This window comes from Abramis brama (assembly GCF_963993115.1).
Source record: "Abramis brama genome assembly, chromosome: 20".
NCBI classification, from domain to species: domain Eukaryota; kingdom Metazoa; phylum Chordata; class Actinopteri; order Cypriniformes; family Leuciscidae; genus Abramis; species Abramis brama.
The window spans coordinates 35,066,730-35,079,355 of record NC_139982.1 but is presented as its reverse complement, the minus strand read 5'-3'; the positions used below and the strand labels follow the sequence as shown (position 1 = coordinate 35,079,355).

At 46.3% G+C, this 12,626-nt stretch overlaps 1 protein-coding gene across 4 annotated transcripts in view; it reads right to left on the bottom strand.

Moving 5' to 3' along the window:
- The window catches only part of cntn1a (contactin 1a), a 73,068-nt gene that overhangs the window by 2,905 nt on the left and 57,537 nt on the right, over positions 1 to 12,626 (bottom strand). For all 4 annotated transcript variants that reach the window (XM_084095608.1, XM_084095610.1, XM_084095609.1 and 1 more), the window contains exons 12-23: positions 12,505 to 12,626; positions 10,691 to 10,818; positions 10,184 to 10,356; positions 9,419 to 9,563; positions 8,693 to 8,851; positions 8,065 to 8,214; positions 6,297 to 6,367; positions 5,206 to 5,440; positions 5,020 to 5,117; positions 3,983 to 4,172; positions 3,537 to 3,649; positions 2,560 to 2,713 (exon numbers count right to left, since the gene is read on the bottom strand). The exon at positions 12,505 to 12,626 is cut by the window's right edge and continues 29 nt beyond it. In XM_084095608.1, the coding sequence (XP_083951734.1) occupies positions 2,560 to 2,713; positions 3,537 to 3,649; positions 3,983 to 4,172; positions 5,020 to 5,117; positions 5,206 to 5,440; positions 6,297 to 6,367; positions 8,065 to 8,214; positions 8,693 to 8,851; positions 9,419 to 9,563; positions 10,184 to 10,356; positions 10,691 to 10,818; positions 12,505 to 12,626 (1,738 nt within the window). The remainder of the gene's footprint in view (positions 1 to 2,559; positions 2,714 to 3,536; positions 3,650 to 3,982; positions 4,173 to 5,019; positions 5,118 to 5,205; positions 5,441 to 6,296; positions 6,368 to 8,064; positions 8,215 to 8,692; positions 8,852 to 9,418; positions 9,564 to 10,183; positions 10,357 to 10,690; positions 10,819 to 12,504) is intronic.

Below are 12,626 nucleotides of genomic sequence, written 5' to 3'. Positions count from 1 at the left end.
CACACTGTCTCTACCTCCACCCTGTGTCTCTGCCTCCACCCTCACACTGTGTGTCTCTGCCTCCACCCTCACACTGTGTGTGTCTGCCTCCACCCTCACACTGTGTGTCTCTGCCTCCACCCTCACACTGTGTGTCTCTGCCTCCACCCTCACACTATGTGTCTCTGCCTCCACCCTCACACTGTGTCTCTGCCTCCACCCTCACTGTGTGTCTCAGCCTCTACCCTCACACTGTGTCTCTGCCTCCACCCTCACACTGTCTCAGCCTCCACCCTCACACTGTGTGTCTCTGCCTCCACCCTCACACTGTGTGTCTCAGCCTCTACCCTCACACTGTGTCTCTGCCTCCACCCTCACACTGTGTGTCCCTGCCTCCACCCTCACACTGTGTCTCTGCCTCCACCCTCACACTGTGTGTCCCTGCCTCCACCCTCACACTGTGTCTCTGCCTCCACCCTCACACTGTGTGTCCCTGCCTCCACCCTCACACTGTGTCTCTGCCTCCACCCTGTGTCTCTGCCTCCACCCTCACACTGTGTGTCCCTGCCTCCACCCTCACACTGTGTCTCTGCCTCCACCCTGTGTCTCTGCCTTCACCCTCACACTGTGTCTCAGCCTCCACCCTCACACTGTGTGTCTCTGCCTCCACCCTCACACTGTGTGTCTCAGCCTCTACCCTCACACTGTGTCTCTGCCTCCACCCTGTGTCTCTGCCTCCACCCTGTGTCTCTGCCTCCACCCTCACACTGTGTCTCAGCCTCCACCCTCACACTGTGTGTCTCTGCCTCTACCCTCACACTGTGTCTCTGCCTCCACCCTGTGTCTCTGCCTCCACCCTCACACTGTGTCTCTGCCTACACCCTCACACTGTGTCTCTGCCTCCACCCTGTCTCTGCCTCCACCCTCACACTGTGTCTCTGCCTCCACCCTCACACTGTGTCTCTGCCTCCACCCTCACACTGTGTGTCTCTGCCTCCACCCTCACACTGTGTGTCCCTGCCTCCACCCTCACACTGTGTGTCTCAGCCTCCACCCTCACACTGTGTGTCCCTACCTCCACCCTCACACTGTCTCTACCTCCACCCTGTCTCTGCCTCCACCCTCACACTGTGTCTCTGCCTCCACCCTCACACTGTGTGTGTCTGCCTCCACCCTCACACTGTGTGTCTCTGCCTCTACCCTCACACTGTGTCTCTGCCTCCACCCTCACACTATGTCTCTGCCTCCACCCTCACACTGTGTCTCTGCCTCCACCCTGTGTCTCTGCCTCCAGCCTCACACTGTGTGTCCCTGCCTCCACCCTCACACTGTGTGTGTCTGCCTCCACCCTCACACTGTGTGTGTCTGCCTCCACCCTCACACTGTGTCTCTGCCTCCACCCTGTGTCTCTGCCTCCACCCTCACACTGTGTGTCCCTGCCTCCACCCTCACACTGTGTCTCTGCCTCCACCCTCACACTGTGTGTCCCTGCCTCCACCCTCACACTGTGTCTCTGCCTCCACACTCACACTGTGTGTCCCTGCCTCCACCCTCACACTGTGTCTCTGCCTCCACCCTCACACTGTGTGTCCCTGCCTCCACCCTCACACTGTGTGTCTCTGCCTCCACCCTCACACTGTGTGTCTGCCTCCACCCTCACACTGTGTCTCTGCCTCCACCCTCACACTGTGTGTCTCTGCCTCCACCCTCACACTGTGTCTCTGCCTCCACCCTCACACTGTGTGTCCCTGCCTCCACCCTCACACTGTGTGTCTCTGCCTCCACCCTCACACTGTGTGTCTCTGCCTCCACCCTCACACTGTGTCTCTGCCTCCACCCTGTGTCTCTGCCTCCACCCTCACACTGTGTGTCTGCCTCCACCCTGTGCCTCTGCCTTCACCCTCACACTGTGTGACTCTGCCTCCACCCTCACACTGTGTCCCTACCTCCACCCTCACACTGTGTCTCTACCTCCACCCTGTGTCTCTGCCTCCACCATCACGCTGTGTGCTTCTGCCCCCACCCTCACGCTGTGTCTCTGCCTCCACCCTCACGCTGTGTGCCTCTACCCTCAGGACCTGATCGCCAGGAGGAGACCGAACCCCCCCATACGCTCCTGGGACGGGTCTCTGGTGCTGACGGCACAGACCTCCCTTTGAGCCACTGCAGGCGGACGAGTTAGAAGTCCTGCATTCACTTCCTAATTATACCCAAGTTAGATGCAAATCTTGCACACCAACTCGTTCAACACTCGAAGATGATAGGCAATCTTTCCTGACGCTATCCCAGTTATGGCGACACGTAACATCTCCGTTCCCTCCTTCAGAGAACGAGGGTTACATATGTAAACGAGACGTTACACTGTCACAAGGACACTTTAAAATAAAGTGTAACCGTTTTGTTATTTCTTTCAGTTAACGCTTACTTTATTTCAAGTAACGAAAGTGTCTTTGGTTGTTTGATTGAATTCAATGTGATTCGCTCTGGATAAAAGCATCTGCCAAATGCATAGAAATATAATGACAAACTGCTCATGAATGCAAGTCACTTAGAGGACTTATGTCTGAGAGGACGCTGTACCTGGGATGCGCATGTGTGCGACGGCCCCGTCTCCGCCCTCGCTGTGAGCGCGCACCTCCACCAGGTAATCCTCCTTCATCCGCGGCAGATCGATGGACTGCTTCTCTGTGGTGTACAGCGTTCCGCTGGCCTGCCCCTCCTTCCGGTACAGGACCTGAGGGAGAGCAGGGACCGGTCAAGAGCTGGTCACAACAATCACATCATTACGTGTGAGTCGAAGCAGCAGCTTCTTCAGGAACACAGTCTTAAAGCTTCTCTGGCCCCTCCAGTGTTCCTGTACGTCAACACTCATGTTCCTGGTCAGTTTGAGTCAGAATAACAGCGGCATCTGTTCATTTATCTCCTCTGATGACGAGGGCGGGGCCTTAACCTGTCACTCACATGAGATCAGCCAATAGCAAACCACAACCATCCAATCAATTCCCCACAGACACAATCAAGCCCCGCCCACATTTGTTCTTGTTCCAGAAGCGTTTCACTCGTATATACGACACAATAGAGAAGAGAAGATTAGCATAACTTCATTTACATGACGACTTGGCCGGTAATTTTAGTTTGGAAAGGCCAGTAAACATGGATATATGACGTTATATCTCAATGGCTTCTTAAAAAGCCTAAAACAATAACTATGATTATTCTGAACAACAGCAGGTCGAAATGTCTCACTAGAAACTTGACTGAAATGCAGAGGGTTTCAGCAGTGGAGGATTAAAGTTTGATTCCTGCCAGATTTACACTCAGAAAGCTGCAGTTTAAATTGATTATATATTGTAAAATGAGGGAACAATGTATTTTATTCAAAACAGATGATGTAATTGTGAAAGGGAACACGTCCATTGATATTAATAATATTATACCCACAGTGATGTGCGCTAAAACTGATGTGTGTGTGTGTGTTGATTGATATACAGTACTGATTTCTAGTGACATCATTGGGATATTGATATGCATGTTTATCTGAAGGCAGTGTTTCTGACCTTATATCCGGCCACGTTGGACTCGTTGGCCAGCGCCTGCACCTTCTCCCAGCCGATGTTGATGGTCGTGCTGTGCCTCTTCGTGGTGAAGATCTTCGGAGGCTGACTGGGAGCTGAGGAACACCATCAGAGACCCATCTCAAGCTCATACTTGGACACATTGAGTTGTATGTACTCTGATATTGTGTATATATATATATTATATACAGTATATATATAATTTTTTTAATTTTATTGTTTAGATTGACTGCACTTCTGACTCCTGGTCTTCATTCATCATATCTGGTCCTTTGGTCTTTAACTGTAAATCTACAGTCGCCACAATACCCTACAATCTACATATATATATATATGTGTGAGTGTGTGTATATTATTTTGACAATAAATACTGGTCTTTAGTACTGTGGACTGCTAGTTCAGTGTCTGGTCAGTGTGGTCAGACTCACGGGCTTTCTTGGTGTGGATCTTGTGCCTCTGGCTGGCGGGTCCGTACCCGGCGCCGTTATACGCCCGCACCTCGATCAGGTAATGTGAGTCAGCTGTCATGTTGTCCAGGCGCGTGTGGTTCTCTCGACTCTGCACCGGAACCCACCGCACCGCCGCCTCGTTCTCCAGCGCCTCCCTCCAGTACCGGACCTGAGAGAGGACACGGGAGTTAACGCTGAGTTTAAAGGTGACACAGTAAGCCCCTTTTCACCAGATGTGATATTAATCTCTGGTGTCCCCAGAATGTGTCTGTGAAATTTCACCTCAAAATACCAGATCATTTATTATACGCTGTTTTTGTGTGTGTCCCTTTAAATGCAAATGAGCTTTAGCTCCGCCTCCGTTCAGAAGAGGGCGGAGTCTTTACACGAGCTTCAGAAACTCCGGCAATAACAGAACAGGCCAATCTCACTCATCCAGAATCCCAGAATCCCCAGTAGCGAGTGCAGCCTTACGGAGAGACTCAGGAGGAGCTTCTGAATGTTAGTGGAGACATTTCTGTAGTTGTTGTGGAGTTACACTGATCATCTCATCATCATGTTGAACTTCTCCACAAGTGTCCACAGTTCCTGAGGTCTTTATAAGACAGCGGTGACATGTTCTGGTCAATAGTGTTCAGTGCTCGTCTGAGCTCAACCACAGAACAGCTTCAGGCTCTGCTGGATCTTCATCAGTGCGTTAGAACTGGGCTCTGCTGGCGCTTGTGGACCCAAATGTCGGCTGGTGTGTGTAAACGTGCAGATTAAGGGCCGCTAATATTATAATAAGATCCTCTTCATACGTCAGAAGGAGAGCGAAATCTGATCGGCTTATTTTATAACACGCTTGCAGAGAAAGGCTCACCAGAACACAGTTACTGGGCTTCACTTTTCACGTTTTCTGGGTTGGTAGAAGCACTGGACCCGATTATAGATTATAGCACTGACACACGGAGAAACTCAGATGTTCATGATATGTTCCTTTAACAGAGGACAGTGTGTGACGGGCCGGTCAGTACCTGGTAGCCCTGGACGTTCTGCACCGGCACCCAGGACACCACGGCTTGAGTGGCCGACAGCGCTCTGGCCTCGGCGATGATGGGAGCGTCTTGCGGAACTGAGACACACACACACACACACACACACCAGTCAGAACTTCTACACCTGCGTTACCTGTGCGAGTCTGACGCTGCGCAGTCACTCACCGTCCTGCGCCGACTCGATGAAGGCGCTGAGGCTGAACGGACCCTCGCCCTGACTGTTGAAGGCCTTCATCTTCACCTCGAACCTGCTGGACGGGGGGATTTTGGGGTCTTTGTGGACGTACTTCCGGGCCTGTGGATCGGTGACCGTCACCCGCAGCCACTCGGGGTCGTTCTGAGGCTTGAAGGCGATGATGTAGCCGAAGTTACTGCCGTAGTAGTACTGCGACTGGACCGGCTGCGGACCAGAACCACATCAGAACCAAAACCACATCAGAACCACATTAGAACCAAAACCACATCAGAACCACATCAGAACCAAAACCACATCAGAACCACATCAGAACCAAAACCACATCAGAACCACATCCACAACACGGCTCAGCTGCTTATTCACACTATATAAAGACAATACATTTTATGAAATGTTATGTAATTTAAATATGCAAATTAGGCATTATCTAATTAAATATGCACTCAATTCCAGATCAGAAATCTGAACATTGGATAAAGCCAGGTTCAAAATTCTGGTTTGGATTTGTTGATATATTAAAGGTTTTTCCAGAGGGGTTTTTGTCCTAGTCTCACTCAGTCTAACCCTCCACAGACAGAACAACTGATCTATAAATCAGGCAAATCATACATGAACAAACCTTTAGGATATAGATATGAATAAAATGTAAAATGTTGTGTGTGTGTGAAGCTGCTCACCGCCTTCACACACTGAATCTACAGATGCTAATAGATCAAGTGCACTAAAATAAACACTTAAATGTGTGTTTTGGATGTTTTCTGTCACTAGTCTGAAAGAAGACAAATTATAAAAGCAAAACAGTTATTTCACCAATACAATAAACTGTTTTTTGTTGTTGTTTGTTTCAGTTTTAACCAGCTGTCACTCACATGAGATCCACCAATAGCAAACCACAACCATCCAACCATCCAATCAATTCCCCACGGACAAAATCAAGCCCCGCCCACATTTGTTCTTGTTCCAGAAAGAATTGAAGATGAGTGTCAGATGACAATGGCAGGAGAAAGTGTATTTTGCTGTTATTAAGAGAGACTGGGGTTGATAATGTGAGCTCTGGTACCGTCCATGTGATGGTGAGCTCGCGACTGGCTCCGCCTCCTCCACCGATGTCTGACGGAGCCACGACCGGCCCTACAGAGAGAGAGAGAGAGAGAGAGAGAGAGAGAGAGAGAGAGAGAGAGAGTCAAACACTACATACATGACGATGTTCACGGTTGCACTGTAATGCAGTTACTATGGCCAGAGTGCTTTTAATACTCAGTGTTAAATATGCCAGATCACTAACTACTTTCAAACTGAGATTGAAATCACATCTGGTGATTACCAAGATCCAAACGAATCACATAAAACAGTCATGATGATAATCACCATCACATAACTTTCCTGAATTACCAGTATAAACTCTGCTGGAATGAAATCAATTCGTTTGAAATTATATCTCATGACTGATCAAAAATACTCTAAATTTATGAAACTTAAATATTATTTTCTAACACAATAACATCAATGTTACTCGAAAATGTTTTAAAAAATTATATACTCATTGTACTAATAATGAAAAAGATGTTGCACTGGTTGATCAGTAGGTGGCAGCAGAGGGAATGTAGGGTTGTAGTTCATATAGTCTCAGACCTAGACGGATGGCTGAACGACTGGTGCATTTGGCACACTTTTCTGGAAACACTTCAGGAGTTTGGAAGTCGCGATCTGATTGGTTGAATTCTACAGGATGTCCGGGAGACGTGTGTGTCACGTTCTTTATCAGTACGCCTGGAAACAAATGCTGTGACGCCAAATCCCCTCGTGGAACAAGAACAATGAGCGCTTACCAGGATCAACTAAACGCGGGATTTTCAAAACTTTGTGAAGTTTGCTTCTATTGTTGCTGTAAACTCGCACAACTTTCTTGAATGAATCATTTATTAGATTGAAGACAAAATATTACTGTTTAATGTTATTTTTCAGTATTATTTTTCTTTATTAATTTTTTAATAATTTGTATAATGTATTTTGTGAAGTCAGAGAATGTTGTACATGTGTGCTGAGGAGAGATACGGCATGAGCTATATTTTGCATCGAAGTATGTGTGCAATGTTTATTTCCAAGTTAGTATTTTTTGTATGGTTTTACTTTCAGTTTTAGTTACCTATAATAACCCTGATGCATACTCATGTTTACTCACAGCATTCAGTCTGAAAGTGTGTGTTGGATATGGGAAAGTAAATAAATTTGCTTTAGTAAAATATTAAATATATATTACTAAAGTATTTTGAGACAAATTTAACTCATAAATAAAAACAAAAGTCTGCAAAAAAACATGACCCACATGATCACAAAAGATATAACAAAATCCAAAACAACAAATAAATTATGCATATTATGACAGTGTTTAATAATTTACCAAATTTGGTTCCTGCACTAAAAACTATGGATTGTTTTAGTATGTTTAATGTACCGCTTCCTGTTCAAAGCAAAGCCGAACGCAGAAGGGGGGTAAAGGATCTTGTAATGGTGTGGTGGTAACTGAAGGCGCAAGATGAAGATGAGGGAATAACACATTGTTTACTTATAAAACTCAGGCAGGACAGACAGAACCACAGCTAACATTAACGAGAACGAGGGACAGGACAGAACCACAGCTAACATTAACGAGAACGAGGGACAGGACAGGACAGAACAGGGAGTATAAACACACAGGATGAAATGAGGAAACTAGCTAGACACAGGTGGAGGAAGATGAACTAATCAGGGCCTAACGAGAGCAGGTGCAGACAGACAGAACACAACCGTGGCAGATCTGGGGTCAGCGAAGGGCAGACGGGACTCACGGGCTTCTCTGGTAGTGATGCGGGGCGAGGCGTCACTCGGCGGGCCGGTGCCCAGGGTGTTGGTGGCCGTGACCCTGAACTCGTACTCCGTCCAGGGCGTCAGGTTCATCACGGTGGCCATTTCTGCATTTCCCTCCACATTCACTGGAGCTGAAGACACAGAATCACTGCTTTAGATCCTAGCGCTCTAATGAAGATCAGGAGCTACGCTTACATGGACACTTTTGGCTTCAATCTGAATGAATATTGATGAATCAGAATGTAGTGTTTACATGAATGCTAAAAAAGTGATCGGGTTGATGAGCGTGTTTGTATGTCACAAGCTTCTGATCGGGTTTAATCTTCTGACATGCGCACACTGCACGCATATACAGAGTTTCCCACTGTTGTTGCACACTAACCATCCTCCATTTCTATGTTTGAAAGAAGCAGACTTAATATTTATCTATTTCGAGTCTTAATTATGCGCTGACGAGCACTGAACCGTAGAGCCGCTGCTTGACGTGGTTACTTTACTTTTTTATTCCGATTGTGCTACTGGTCGGATTACAGTCGTATTATTGGGGTCCATGTAAACGCAGCTGGTGATTGATGTGGAACATGCAGTCGGTGTGTCTGGTGTTCTGACCGGTGGTGGCGTCTCTCCAGTCCGGCTCGCTCACGTCTCTGTACTGGATGCTGTATGTGGAGATGGGGCTCAGGTTATCGGTGCCGTGACTCCAGGTCACCCTCGCACTGCTGGCCGTCACCTCGTCCACACGCACTCCGCCGGGAGGACCTGGGGGACCTGGGGAGGAGAGAGCCGTGATACACACGTCTCCTGAGGAGATCTCACGGTTTTCTCATCGAACGAGCTTCCACAGCTCCAGACTCTTACTGGAGGACCACTACTGACTCATATGGGTGTTTTTATTTTACTTCAGTAAGTTTTAGCCATTTAGCACGAGCTGGCCAATGTTTAGATGCTGACCAAACTCTGTAGTCGTGCAAATGAACGGCCGTAACACATTAAAAGTTTCTGTCTTCAGTTAAACAGTGTCGTGTTAGTGGCCCCTACGTTAATAACTAATGATCTTTACAACGGAAGTGAATCAGTCAAAACTAACTTTATCTGGACTATAACTTTATTCTAGATCTGCTGTAAAGCCTAAACAATCTCTGTTACTGTAATCTCCTGTTATCACTGTAAATATATATATATTGTTAAAGCGCTGTATAAATGAAGGAGACTCGACTAATATATCATCCAGTAAGAGAGTCCCAGCGGCCTGACGCATTCACTGGTGTTCTGTCGCTCGATGTGTGCAGTAAAGCATTCTGGGATACGGGAAACATCAGGTTTATCCCGTCTCACCTCGGACCACCAGCTCTGCGGCGGCCGTGACGTTGTCCACCGGCGTCTGAGCCGTACAGGCGTATCGTCCCGCGTGCCTCAGCTGAGCGTCGCTGATCAGCAGCTCTGAGCTCGACGCCCCGGCCTGACCCGCCTGACTCACATCCTGACCAACAAAAACGTTTGATAAATACACAAGACCGTAACCATGAAGTGAATAAAGAGTCACCACAACTGTAATGACAAAGAGGAACGATATCGCTGGAATCAGTCTCAGGATGATTTTGTCAAGCTGATGAACAGTAAAAACGTTGACAGCCAATCAGAATCCAAGCAGCTTTAAATAACTTGAGCATTTAAAGCGACAGACGACAAAAATGCAGCGCTTATAATAAACAGAACAATTTAATGTGTTGGTGTGAACGCTAATATAGTTATCATCATAGTTACTGTTACAGCTATCGTTACAGCGTTATAGTTACCCTTACAGTATCATCGTTATAGTTAACGCTACAGTTATCCTAATTATAGTTATCTTTACAGTTATTGTTATAGTTATTGCTTCAGTACTATTTATATTTATCGTTATAGCTATTGTTACAGTTCTCACAGTTCTTGTTATAGTTATTATAGTTTTTATTAGAGTTATCATTACACTTATTGTTATAGTCGACACTGTTATAGTCAGTTATGGTTCTCGGAGTGAACAGGCCTTAAGGTCTGCTATTAAACTAGATCAATAAATATGAAATGCTTGTTATGAGTATTAAACAGACTGAAGTTCACCATCTTGTGCTCGTAATGCTCTCCGTCTCGGTCGAAGTCGATGACGTGCTCGTCGAGGGACCAGATGAAGGTGAGGTCAAGGGTCGGGTCATGTGACGCCGCGCACTCCATCCTGGCGCTCTGGCCCGCGCTGATGTCAGCGTTCGACGGGGCCAGAGTGATCTTAGTGGCGTCTGAGGAGAGAGAGAGACGCACTCCATTAAACATGACCAACTCATCTGAGCACAGGCGACTCGCAGCGATGGATCCGACAGGAGGCGAGTGTATTGATCACGTCAGCTGTAGAGGTGCAGGTGTGTATTAGTGGCGAGAGTGAACCAGATTACAAACGTCTCTGTTGACTTGAGAAAGCCTTGTCAGAAAGATTGAAGGCCATTAAGTCACACACACACACACACACACACACACACACACACACACACACACACACACACACACACACACACACACACACACACAGAGGTGCTCTGGTGAACAGGACGTGTGTGTTGTGTGTCCATGTCGTACCCGTGACTAGCAGCGATCCGGTGCTGTTCGCTCGGCCCCGGTCGTTCTCTGCGAAGCACGTGTATCTGCCCTCGTCTGATTTCGTGACGTTGAGCAGCTCTAGACTCCCGTCCGGCCAGATGAACACCCTGCAGGAGGAAGGAAAGGCAAATACACATAGTTTCAGAGCAGCTTTACAGAGATAACAGGACAATAATGCAACAGAGTTTGTTTCTAAAATAGCGTCTCAGCTTAAGTAAGTTCAGTGATACTTCATTTCTGTTGTAAAAAGTTATTTAGTTCATTTATATATATATATATCCACTCTGGAGAAACCAGTGATGTCATCGTCAGCTCAGCTCAGTTCTCATATAATGGAGTCAGTGCAGGAGAGCAATAATAGTGTTGGATATTAAATGTCCTCAACTAAGCAAGCCAGAAGCCAGAGGCGACAGTGAAGGAGCCAGAACCCCATCAGAACCCAGACTCAGGCTCAGTTCTCCTCTGGCCGACGAGCCAGCAGTGTGTGATTATGAGTCAGGCGTCACTATTAGCAGACCGGAGGGAATAATATGAATTTTTTCCAGAAAACTTCTTGCACAAAATAAATTCAAGCACTTTCAAGGACCTGAAACCAAGGCTAAAAGTCTTGGTCTGTGTGAAGCAGACACGTCTAGAGCGTATGCTAATACAGCTGTACGCTAACTCCAGGTGAGATCGACATCTCATGAGAACTAGCCTTACTTCTACTCTACAAATGTATGTCTGTTTCTGGGCTGTGTTTTTTCCGTGTTCTGCTGAGTGTGGGATCTTGTCTGATATGTGTGGTTTGCATCTTGTTTAGGCTAGTTCTCATGAGATGGTGATCTCACCTGGAGTTAGGGTTTAGTAGCCTAGGCTGACCACACATATCAGACGAGATCCCACACTCAGCAGAACACGGAAAACACACACCGCATGTCTAGAGCCCAGAATCAGACATTTGTAGAGTAGAAGTTCGGCTGTGTTTTTTCTGTGTTCTGCTGAGTGTGGGATCTCGTCTGATATGATGGTCTATGAAGATACCGGTATGCAAAGATCCCACAGATATCAGACGAGATCCCACACTCAGCAGAAACGGAAAACACACACCGCATGTCTAGAAACACACGTACATTTGTAGAGTAGAAGTAAACTAAATGTCTGGTCTGAATAATAGAACATTTGAATACGAGTGTAAATATGATTATATGATTTAAAAAAAAATCATACTGACAATCAATACAAGAATAATGTTCGAAAGGATTAATCATAGAAATAACCTTAAAGAATAATCATAATAATCATACGCATACCTTTTTCTTATACACCACGTTTAACAAGATTTCACTTTTTATGTGAATGGGTATGAATGAATAATTTTTAGTTTTAGCATTTGTTTGGTTCTTTGTTCATCCTCAAACCATTATTTTATTTGTATTATTGAGAGGTTTGCACAAGAGTTAACTGCAAACTGCAAACATTAAACTTTGCTGAAATTAAATGTCTTTAACTGGAAGTGTTCTGTTAACTCTGCTAAACTATAATTACTGAAACTGAAACTGAATATATAAAAACTAAATAGAAATGTGTTCACAAAAATAAAACTAAACTAAAACAAAACCATTAATGAAACTAAATTTGAGGAAATTATATTAAAATAAAAACTAATTTAAAAATGTAAAACTATAATAACCTTGGCTGTATAATCTATATGTTTATTTTTTAAAAACTTTCCAGGGCCTTGACTTTTCCTTTCAGATTCCCGAAGTGTCGAGGATTCCCAGGACCCGTGAGTGCGGTGCGTGACCTCTGACCTGCTGGAGTTGTGCAGGAGCTCGGTGCCCTTGCTCCAGGAGATGCTGGGTCTCGGGGCCGCTCGGGGTCTGCAGTCGAACACCACTCGCCCGTTCCTGGCCCCCAAGAGTCTCGCCTTCAC